The sequence below is a fragment of the Hylobates moloch genome, unplaced genomic scaffold (genome assembly GCF_009828535.3).
Source record: "Hylobates moloch isolate HMO894 unplaced genomic scaffold, HMol_V3 SCAFFOLD_28, whole genome shotgun sequence".
NCBI lineage: Eukaryota > Metazoa > Chordata > Mammalia > Primates > Hylobatidae > Hylobates > Hylobates moloch.
Window position 1 is genome coordinate 2,823,934 of NW_026652303.1, and position 12,098 is coordinate 2,836,031.

General features: G+C 43.5%; 1 protein-coding gene across 2 annotated transcripts in view; it reads right to left on the bottom strand.

Moving 5' to 3' along the window:
* LOC116463167 (pleckstrin homology domain-containing family G member 1-like) overlaps positions 1–12,098 on the bottom strand; it is a 247,814-nt gene that overhangs the window by 14,586 nt on the left and 221,130 nt on the right. For both annotated transcript variants that reach the window (XM_032146150.2, XM_032146151.2), the window contains 4 exons: positions 10,120–10,153; positions 8,585–8,680; positions 7,109–7,147; positions 4,667–4,689 (listed from right to left, as the gene is read on the bottom strand). In XM_032146150.2, coding sequence (XP_032002041.1) covers positions 4,667–4,689; positions 7,109–7,147; positions 8,585–8,680; positions 10,120–10,153 — 192 coding nt within the window. The remainder of the gene's footprint in view (positions 1–4,666; positions 4,690–7,108; positions 7,148–8,584; positions 8,681–10,119; positions 10,154–12,098) is intronic.

Consider the following 12,098-nt stretch of genomic DNA (forward strand, 5'->3'; position numbering starts at 1 on the left):
GTGCAGACAGGAACAGATTACCCTCTGATGCTATTCTGCAGATAGGATTAACTTCAAAGGCTTGAAAGAGTTAAGACCTAATTAGTACCAGGGACATATATTCTAATAAAATACTATAGTAACCTATTGGAAATGTCAAATAAGCAAGAACTTTTCATCACATGTCAATGAAAATGGGATATATGTTAATTGGAATATCTATTAGAGAGGGAAGAGAGGAGTAGAGAGACAATAATAGAATTTCATCCTAAATGTTATTTTTCTATTAAAACTTAAGCAATTCAATTAGTCATTTATTTCTTTTCACACATACATACACACACAATATTTATACCTAGTATTTGTTCATATATATGTTTTTCACATTCTTTAATACATCTTTCTCTTCACCTTACTCAGACTGCACTGGTATGATGTTATAAAAATATAGGAACCCAGTAATTACTTTTTGTAAAGTAAAACAAGGTTAATATTAACTAGTTAAATTATGACAAAACACTTTTAAAGTGTAATAAAATTATTTTGTGTTTCTCACAACAGCCAAAAGTGATCCTTCCTAAGATCATCCATCCCAGAAAATTCCCATAGGTTTTAGAAAATTAGGAAACCTGAATTGTTAATATTAAAGTATTTTTTTAAGGTAATTACACTTGAAATTAAAATAGCAGTTTTGGCTGGGCACAGTGGCTCACACCTGTAATCCCAGCACTTTGGAAGGCTGAAGCAGGCGAATCACCTGAGGTCGGGAGTTCGAGACCAGCCTGACCAACATGGAGAAACCCGTCTCTACTATAAATACAAAATTAGCCGGGCATGGTGATGCATGCCTGTAATCCCAGCTACTTGGGAGGCTGGGGCAGGAGAATCACTTGAACCCGGGAGGCAGAGGTTGCAGTGAGTCAAGATTGTGCCACTGGACTCCAGCCTGGGCAACAAGAGCGAAACTCTATCTCAAAAAAAAAAAAAAAAAAAAAAGAAAGCAGTTTTTTTGGAAGCTGTAAATTTACATCAAATTAATCATTAAGAAAACTGAAGATGCTCTTAAATTAAGAAGTAATCATCTGGGCACGGTGGCTCATGTCTGTAATCCCAGCACTTTGGGAGGCCAAGGCAGGCAGATCACTTCAGCCCAGAAGCTAGAGACCAGCCTGGGCAACAAGGTGAGACACGCTGTTTCTACAAAAAATATTTAATAAAGAAAGAAGAAAGAAAAGAAAGAAAAAGGAAAGAAAGGCAAGAAAGGAAAGGAAAGGAAGGAAGGAAAAGAAAGAGAGAAAGAGAAAGAGAGAGAGAGAAAGAAAGAAAGAAAAGAAGGGAAGGGAAGGGAAGGGAAGGGAGGGGAGCGGAGGGGAGGGGAGGGGAGGGGATCAGCCTGGACACGGTGATGCACACCTGTAATCCCAGCACTTTGGGAGGTGAAGGTGGGAGGATCACTTGAGTCAAGGAGTTTAAGACCACCCTGGACAACATAGTCAGACCTTGTCTCTACAAAAAATGAAAGAGTTAGCCGGGCGTGGTGGCGCATGACTGTAGTCCAGTTACTTGGGAGGCTGAGGTGGGAGGATTCCTGAGCCTGGGAGGTTGAGGCTACAGTGAGCTGAGATCGTGCCACTGCATTCCAGCCTGGGTGACAGAGCAAGACCTTGCCTCAAAATAAATAAATAAATGTTTAAAAAAATAGGAAAGAATCAGCATATGGTTGGTCACAATATTGAAAGTCATGGTAAAAACTGCAATTACTTTTGCACCAACCTAATAATTTCGATATGTCAGTTTTGCCACAGCCTGAATGAACTTTTTTCCTGTCCTTCCACATTCTCAGCATTTGAGCTATTTAACAATGATATTAGCTATCATGTTTTCATTTTTTGAGACAGAGTCTCACCCTGTCGCCCAGGCTAAAGTACAGTGGCACAATCTCGGCTTACTACAACCTCCGCCTCCCGGGTTCATGTGATTCTCCTGCCGCAGCCTCCCAAGTAGCTGGGACTACAGGTGCATGCCGCCATGCCCGGCTAATTTTTTGTATTTTAGTGGAGAAGGGGTTTCACTGTGTTGGCCAGGCTGATCGTGAACTCCCAAGCTTAGGCAATCCGCCCGCCACGACCTCTCAAAGTGCTGGGATTACAGGTGTGAGCCACCACGCCCATGCTTTTTTGCTCTTGTTGCCCAGGCTGGAGTGTAATGGCATGATTTCAGCTCACTGTAACTTCCACCTCCTAGGTTCAAGCAATTCTCCTGCCTCAGCCTCCTGAGTGGCTGCGGATTACAGGCGCCCATCACCACACCTGGCTGATTTTTTTGTATTTTTAGTAGAGACAGGGTTTCACCATGTTGGCCAGGCTGGTCTCGAACTCCTGACCTCAGGTGATCCAACCACCCCAGCCTCTCAAAGTTCTGGGATTACAGGCATGAGCCACCATGCCCGGCTGATATTAGCTATCATTTATAGAACACTTGCTTTGTGCCAAATATTCCATTAATAAGCACTTTTAAGAACATGTTGCATTTAATCTTTGTAACAGTTCTGTAAATTAGGAAACTAAGTCCTGGTAAGGTTAAGCAATTTGCCTGTAGTTACACAGTTTATAAATGGCAGAAATGGATTTGAATCCATGTCTTAATCCACAGCTTACACATGAGCTTAACCACCTCACACACACATGTACACAGCCTCAAAATATATATTCTGGGAGAAATATTAAGCTATTATTAAGGAATAGTTCCTGTTATAAACTACTTATTAATTTATTTATGAGACAGAATCTCACTCTGTTGACCAGGCTGGAGTGCAGTGGCACTATCTCAGCTCACTGCAACTTCTGCTTCCTGGCTGAAGTGATTCTCCAGCCTCAGCTTCCCAAGTTGCTGGGACCACAGGCACAAGCCACCACACCCAGCTCATTTTTGTACTTTTTTTTGGAGAGAGGGGGTTTTACCATGTTGCCCAGGCTGATCTTGAGTTCCTGAGCTCAAAGTGATCTGCCAACCTTGGCCTCCCAAAGTGCTAGGATTACAGGTATGAGCCACCACACCTGGCTGTTATAAATTCTTTAATCATCAGTAAATCTGCTCTCCTTGAATTTAATATACCTTCGGCACATTACTATTAGGAGATGGAATTTTATCACAAAAAAAGCATGGATGTTTTCTTTCTTGCCTTTTGATTTTATAAGGTTTGGTTATGCCCATATGGACCCGGCTTGAGCATTGCTGTAGAAAGTTTTCAAGCAGCTCCTGAGATTGAATCTCTAGAACTCTCTGATGGGGAGATTCCTTCTTTTAGCACTGAGAGGGGCATGGCTCCACAATGCTACTATGGCTGCTTTGAAGAGCAGGGAGCCTTCTGCAGTGACCCCACTTACGAAATCAAAACCTTATGCCATATTTCAGGACAATGAACCAATTAATATTAATAAGTTTCACACGTTTCCAAACAAAAGCATGTACTACCTGAAAAAAAAATGCACACGCCTCAGCCATGACAATCACTTAAAGGTAAGACTATGTTCAGCCGGGCGCAGTGGCTCATGCCTGTAATCCCAGCACTTTGGGAGGCTGAGACGGGTGGATCACCTGTGGTCTGGAGTTCCAGACTGGCATTGCCAACTTGGTGAAACCCCCGTCTCTACTAAAAATACAAAAATCAGCTGGGCATAGTGGCGGGTGCCTGTAGTCCAAGCTACTAGGCTACTTGGGAGGCTGAGGCAGGAGAATTGCTTGTACCTGGGAGGGAGAGGTTGCAGTGAGCCGAGATTGCACCACTGCACTCCAGCCTGGGCAACAGAGCGAGACCAAGTCTCAAAAGAAAAAAAAAAAAAGACTACGTTGATTTTTAGACATTTTCTTGGTTTTAATGGAAAGATACAACGTTTATCGACAAGGTCGCTTTGGTTCTGTGCTAAGCCATGGTAGAAATGAGATTGTAGGGAGAGGTTTTCATAGCCATATTCTTCTAGATACAGAACATTAAACGAGGAGCCATGATCAGTTCTCTAAGAATTGTTAATTAAGCCAACTGATCAGTAGCCACACTGGACAAACCACTCAAGTCAGGAGAAAGTACCTATTCTTCATAGGTAATACAGTTGGATATAATATCTTCCAATACAGTATGCCATTCTTATTCTCCCTCTCCTAAGCTTTTGTCAGGGGAAGAAAAACCAAAACTTGATATGACAAAGTCTCATTCAATCATACGTCATCACCACTTATGTCAGCAGCAGAACCATATTCTTAGAAGGGGGCCCCTCGCCCTTGTGAATGAAGGCTCATGTGTGGAGGAGGGAGTTAGATCTAGGAGGTAGGGGCATTGGTCTTACACCAGTGGAGGTAAAGGACAATGTGAGGTGGCTCACGTGAGCACCACGCAGGTATTACACCCTGAGGTAAGGTTACAGCCTCTGAGGTGTGATATGGGGCAGAGGATGAATAAATAATCACCATGGTTCTCAGATGTGGGCTGGGGAAAGGGAAGAAGTTGATAAGGATGAGTCTTTGCTTAAATCAAATGTAAATAATTCAAAATGTAAAATACCAAATTTCCAATATGTAAAATAACTGTTGACACTTGGAATACGGGCTGGGGATGAGAGAGATGGGGAAGTGGCACCTATGAGGGGTGCCTGAAGTGAACATTCCAAGTAAGAAATGAGATAGAGCTTACCTTTTGGATGTCTTGTGCTGTTTCTGAAAAATAAAAGTTTTTTTTCAAGTTTGAGAATGAAAATGTACCTCCTATATAAGTAAGCACTAACATTTTATAGAATTTAGAAACTTATTACTAGTAATTGAAGCCCAAGTGACTTCTGGGCCCTATAGATCTAATTTTCAGAAAATCCCTGTCAGCTCTCCCAGCTGCATACCCCACACTACATCAAACAACCTTACATGCATCTGAGCGCTAGGTGTCTTCCTCAATCCCTGACAGCCATTAACTAATTCATGTTCAAGATATTTCAAAAGCTTCCAAACAAAAATGTGTTGTTTCCTGAAAAGAAAAAAAAAATTGCACACGCCCCGTGCCATGACAATTATGTAAAGATGATATTGTTTCTGTTGATTTTTTGACATTTTATTGGTTTTAACTAAAAGATGCAGCCTTCTTGCAAAGAAGGGGTGTTGCCAGTGGAATTGTGGGGAGAGATTTACATAGCCACATCCTTACAGAAGACACCCTTAGAGCTAGCCTAATTATGGGTATCTCCTCTTTAAAGATGATTACAGAAGCATACGAAGTCCTTCCCTCTCCACAGATCCCATCCTCCGAGGAAACAACAGTTAACAGCTGAATGTTTATCTTTCCAGCTCCTGCACTACCCCTACCCCACCACAATAATTGTTTCGCTTTTATTTTTTACTTTTTTTGAGATGGAGTCTCACTCTGTCGTCCAGGCTGGAGTGCAGTGACACAGTCTCAGCTCACTGCAGCCTCTGCCTCCTGGGTTCAAGCGATTCTTGTGTCTCAGCCTCCCCAGTAGCTGGGATTACAGGCATAAGCCACCACGCCTGGCTAATTTTTGTATTTTTAGTAAAGATGGGAGCTTGCCATGTTGGCCAGATTGGTCTCGAACTCCTGACCTCAGGTGATCCACCCTCCTCGGCCTCCCAAAGTGTTGGCATTACAGGCATGAGCCACCATGCCCTGCCTGTTTCACTTTTAAAATAAGGATTCAGTATGCAACTTTGTATATTCTGCAAAATGTATGTGGACACTCTTGTGAATAGGTAGAGATCTGCTTTATTTTTGACAGCTGTAGAATATTCCATTGTGTGTATGGACGTATTACAATTTCTTTAAGTATATTTCCAACTGCCTGGGCATTTTTATAGAGTGTCATGTTACAAATACTGCAAAAAACAAACTCGCACATAAATCTGTCTACATGTGGGTAAGTACATCTGTGCAAGTGAAACTGTTGGGTTAAGGGCAAACGTACATTTTAAATTCAAACGACTATTACCAAATTTTGCCCCGAAGCATTGCAAAAACTTACACTCCCACCAACAGTTTTGGAGTGACTATTTTTCTACATGTTTTGGCCAAGTTCATAGATTTTCCCTTCTATTTATTTCATTTAAATGTATGGATTTTCTGATTATGAATATGGATGGCCATTTAAAAATTTTATTGCCAGTTTGTGTGTTTTTCTGAAACTGCCTAATTATATTCTTCTTCTTTTTTTTTTTTTTTTGAGTCCTTTGGGCTGGGCGTGGTGGCTCATGCCTGTAATCCCAGCACTTTGGGAGGCCAAGGCGGGTGGATCACCTGAGGTTGGGAGTTCGAGACCAGCCTGACCAACATGGAGAAACCCCATCTCTACTAAAAACACGAAATTAGCCAGGCGTGGTGGCACATGCTTGTAATCCCAGCTACTCGGGAGGCTGAGGCAGGAGAATCACTTGAACCCAGGTGGCAGAGGTTGAGGTGAGCCGAGATCACGCTATTGCACTCTAGCCTGGGCAACAAGAGCAAAACTCTGTCTCAAAAAATAAAAAAATAAAAAATAAATAAGAGTCCTCTGTCTTTTCTTTTTGATGTATGGAGTTTCTTTATATAATAGGAATATTAATCTTTTTAGGCCTGTCAAATATATTACAAGTATTTTATGTCATTTGACTGTATATTTTATTTTAAATTTTATTATTATTATTTTTTGTGACACAGTCTCACTCTGTTGCCCAGGCTGGAGTGCAATGGCGTGATCTTGGCTCACTGCAACCTCTGCTTCCCAGGTTCAGGCGATTCTCCTGCCTCAGCCTCCCAAGTAGCTGGGATTACAGGCACGAGCCACTAGGACTGGCTAATTTTTGTATGTTTAGTAGAGACGGGGTTTCACCATGTTGGCCAGGCTAGTCTCGAAGTCCTGGCCTCAACAGAGCCGCCCGCCTTGGCCTCCCAAAGTGCTGGGATTACAGGCATGAGCTACTGTGCCTGGCTTTGACTATATATTTTATAATGGGACACTTTTATTTACAGAAGTTAATCTTTTTATAATCAAATCAAATCTGTCAATCTGTAATTTATCTGGTATTTATTTATTTTTGTGTGGCTTGATTTAGTAAATATCAACAAGAATGAAACAGGAAAATATATTTTGCGACTTACCACTGGTCTTCAAAACTTTATGTGATCGTGAGGAAGGTTCTGGGAGACAAAACAAAGCCAGCATCATTGGCAAAACCAAATCAAACCTTTTTCTTTATTCTTTATAAAAGGATTATGAGCCTATTGACAGATCGACAGGGCCCTATAACTTTTGTATCAAATTTAACAAAATTCCCATTGCTCAGAGATACACAGGAGCAAGACACTCACTCTGCTAAAATGCTAGAATAAATGTTATGCTGTGTTATCAGGAGTCACCCAATAGAAAAGCAAAATCTGACTTTTTCAATCCTGTCTTTAGCAGAGCAGCTTCCTCAGCTTTCACTAACCTACAAGCTGATGATGTTCAATTGTACATTCTTTTTTTTTTTTTTTTGAGACTGAGATTCACTCGTCTCCCAGGCTGGAGTGCAATGGTGTGGTCTTGGCTCCCTGCAACCTCTGCTTCCCGGGTTCAAGTAATTCTCCTGCCTCAGCCTCCCGAGTAGCTGGGATTACAGGTGTCTGCCAACATGCCGGGCTAATTTTTGTATTTTTAGTAGAGATAGGGTTTCACCATGTTGGCCAAGCAGGTCTCAAACTCCTGACCTCAGGTGATCCTCCCACCTCAGCCTCCCGAAATGCTGGGATTACAGGCGTGAGCCACCGCGCCCAGCCTTATTTGTATTTTTTGTCTCTCGCACCATGAGCTCCTTGCAAGCAGGAGTCACGTGGATTATTTATCCTTGCATTGCTAGTCCTTAGCAAAGCATAAAGTGGGTAATGAATAAAGACTGCTTCAAATAAAACCCCAAACCTGTCTGAACTAAGACAATAGTTCATGGAGTCTGGTGCAGCAAATATGAATTAAAATTTTAGCACTTTGGATAATCTTTTGTGTGTGTCACTCATAGGATGTGATTTTTCATTAGCAACAGCAAATACAGTTTAAGTATCTGCATGTCAGTGGTAAGATGTACAAAGCAAAATTAGTTGACTGGCATGCTTGATAGTCACTGGGAAACATTAAGTAGAAAAGAGTTTTTTTTTTTTTGAGACAGAGTCTCACTCTGCTGCCCATGCTGGAGTGCAGGAGTGCAGTGGCACGATCTTGGCTCACTGCAATCTCCGTCTCCTGGGTTCAAGTGATTCTCCTGCCTCAGCCTCCCAAGTAGCTAGGATTACAGGCGCCTACCACCAAGCCTGCCTAATTTTTATATTTTTACTAGAGATGTGGTTTCTCCATGTTGGCCAGGCTGGTTTCGAACTCCTGACCTCAGGTGACCGACCTGCCTTGGCCTGCCAAAGTGCTGGGATTACAGAGAAAAGAGTTATAGATCAAAAGCTTGTGAGTCCCATCTTAAGGCAGCTGCAAATGTATTCAGACCGGCAGTGAGCTGAGAAACCAGACAGAACATGCCCTTTTGTCAGATTCAATGGGACTTTCATTGCCAGTCCCCCATTAGAATTAAATTTTTATGACAACATCCTATTTACCAGATTTTCTTCTCAGCCGATATGGAGCAGAACCTTCTTTAGAGCCATACAGTGCTTTTGTCTCTCCCTCAGGACTGTAACAGAAGCCTGGATGATCTGTAAAGATAACCACATGCATCAGTGGGACTGTGGTGTCAGGGGCTTCTCAGAAAATGGTTATCACTCGTGTAAATTTATGTGGATTTATCACTATCATTATTATTATTATTATTGAGACAGAGTCTTGCTCTGTCGCCCATGCTGAAGTGCGGTGGCATGATCTCGGCTCACTGCTCACCTCCACCTCCCAAGTTCAAGCGATTCTCCTGCCTCAGCCTCCCGAGAAGCTGAGACTACAGGCGTGTGCCACCATGCCTGACTCATTTTTGTAGTTTTAGTAGAGACGGGGTTTCACCATGTTGGCCAGGCTGGTCTTGAACTCCTGATCTCAGGTTATCCACCCGCCTTGGTCTCCCAAAGTGCTGGGATTACAGGTGTGAGCCACCATGCCCGGCCTATATGGATTTATTTTTTTTCATCTGACATGGATATGATCCTCCCCCCCATAATTGCTGCTGTATATGTATCTCAGGGCTTTCTGTTTACATTGGGAAGTGTAGGAGTCTGTTAGCTGGGATGACAGGCGTGAGCCACCACACCCGGTCAAAAAAAAAAAAAAAAAAATCTGAAGGCAATTTCTGCGGGCTGAAATGTTGAGGTCTAAGGAATACAGCCTAGCACTCTGCTGGGGAGCTCCGGGCATCATTTCTTGGGTCTGTTGGATGCGAGATGGGAGCCTCAGCTGCAGCGATGGTGGGAATGCACCTGTTTCCACTTTGCTGCTGCTGCTTTTCCCCCTGGAGAGTTAACAAGTGCCAGGCTGGAGGGAAGGGAATCAACGCTGGCACTTGATTCCTCAAAGTAAGGTCTTATGAAAGGGTTAAGTAAAAGTAGAAGTGTTTTCAGTACAAGTTTCCAGCAGACCTGACTGCATTTAAAGCCATTGTTTTCTTTTTATTCTATTTAATCTGAAAAATAACAAAGATGTGATAAATGCTGTTGAATAAGGTCTTATTTAATAGGAAGGACCTGTAATATTTATTTTCTTCTGCTTTTGTAAGCCTAGAAATACTCACATATGTGGGGTGGTTGTGATTTTAGAATTTTCTGCTGCATCAGGAAAATTAATACTACGAAGCGACTGCGTAGGGATGAAGTGAGAAATGCATTGTGAAACTCTGGCTTTTGGTGGTGGTAGAGGTTGGGGCGGGGGTGGGGGTAGAGTTGAACCTGGAGACATAACTGACATTGTTAGTTGGTGCAGAAACCCAGACAGTGGCCAGCCATGAAGGGACTCAGATAAACCTGGGAGAACCAACGTAGAAACAAGCCAATGTGCTCAGAAGGGATTATACTGTCTACCCAATTTGTGAAAACAGTGAATAGAGAGATACTATTTTCTAACAATTGACATTTTCATGAACTTTAAGATAGAAAATGTGATAGATACAAACAGGCAATGAAATTTCAAATTGTGTTAAGGAAATAAAACTTACGAATGGCATCCATTTCAAGGATTGCTTGCTTGGCCTGAAAGAGAGAAAGTAAAGCTGTAACTCCAATTGCCTTTTTTTTTCTTTAAACTCCAAATCTCAACACAGATCTTATCCCACCTGAATAAACAGATTTTTAAAAACGTTTAAAAACTCGCTATTTATTTTAAGCATTTACACACAGTTCAGGGAATTCAAGCAGATAAGCGCCCTCAAGTGGGTAACAGCCGCTACACCATCGAGGCACCAGAGCTAAGACTGCACCCCCAATCCTGTGAAAGAGGAGGGAGGGAGGCTGGTTCCTAAGCCTGGCTGATCATTAGCACTCATTGGCCAGCTTATTAAAAATGCAGATTCTTGGCTGGACGCGGTAGCTCACGCCTGTAATCCCAGCACTTTGGGAGGCCGAGGTGGGCAGATCACAATCACAAGGTCAGGAGTTCAAGACAAGCCTGGCCAATATGGTGAAACCCCGTCTCTACTAAAAATGCAAAAAATTAGCCGGGCGTGGTGGCGGGCGCCTGTAGTCTCAGCTACTCGGAGAGGCTGAGGCAGGAGAATGGCGTGAACCCGGGAGGCGGAGCTTGCAGTGAGCCGAGATTGCGCCACTGCACTCCAGCCTGGGCGACAGAGCGAGACTCCATCTCAAAAAAAAAAAAAAAAAAAATACAAAGATTAGCCAGGCATGGTGGCAGGCGCCTGTAGTCCCAGCTAATCGGGAGGCTGAGGCAGGAGAATCGCTTGAATCCAGGAAGCAGAGGTTGCAGTGAGCCGAGATTGTACCACTGCACTCTAGCCTGGGTGACAGAGCAAGACTCCGTCTCAAAAAAAAAAAAAAAAATGCAGATTCTTGCTACCCAACCCTTATCATCTACTGACTCAAAAGCTCAAGGCACGGAGCCTGCTATCTTTATCACCAGCCCTCACCACGACACTATGGCCTTGTAACTATTTTGAGTTAATTGCAAAATGGCTGCTGGAAGTTTCCTCTCATTGTTATCTTTCCTCCTGCAGAATGCTATGTGATTATCATGAGCCAAGTCTCTCCGTTTCCCCAACTCCCTGCACCTCCCATCTCCTCGGTGTGCCCCAGAATCTCCCAGAGTGAGATGGCCCTGAAGGACAATGTCTGTGATCCCAGCTCAGGCACTTCACTAGGTAGGTGCTCTCCCATCCCAGAACGTGCTTCCTCAACTGGACAGTGGGATCAGGGAGCCTCTCTTTCAGAATGGTCATTAGGATTCAATGATCAGCTCAACTGGTGAGTTCCACCCACCCTCCTAGGGCAGGGGTCCCCAACCCCGAGCCACAGACTGGTACTAGTTCATGGCCTGTTAGGAACTGGGCCGCACGGCAGGAGGTGAGAGGTGGGCAAGCGAGAGAAGCTTCATCTGGATTTACAGTGGCTCCTCATGGCTCGCATTACAGCCTGAGCTCCGCCTCCTATCAGATCAGTGGCAGCATTAGATACTCATAAGAGTGTGAACCCTACTGTAAATTATGCATGGGAGGGATCTAGGTTGCAGCACTCCTTATGAGAATCTAATGCCTGATGATCTGAAGTGGAGCTGAGGCAGTGATGCTAGCACTGAGGAGCAGATTAACGTTAGCAGAGAGGTTTGACTGCACAGAGACCATAATAAATCAATTGCTTGCAGATTCATATCAAAACCCTGTCAGTGAGTGACAAGGGGCAATGAAACTGCATCTGGTGGCAGACTTTATTGTGGCAAGTGAGTTGATGTACTTCAATTGTACAGCTGCATCCGGTGGCCTTAAAAGTATGTTTGAGGCTGGGCGTGGTATCTCATGCCTGAGATCTCAGCACTTTGGGAGGCTGAGGCAGGCAGATCACAAGGTCAGGAGTTCAAGACCAGCCTGACCAACATGGTGAAACCCCGTCTCTACTAAAAATACAAAAATTAGCTGGGCGTGGTGGTGTGCACCTGTAACCCCAGCTACTCAGGACGCTGAGGCAGGAG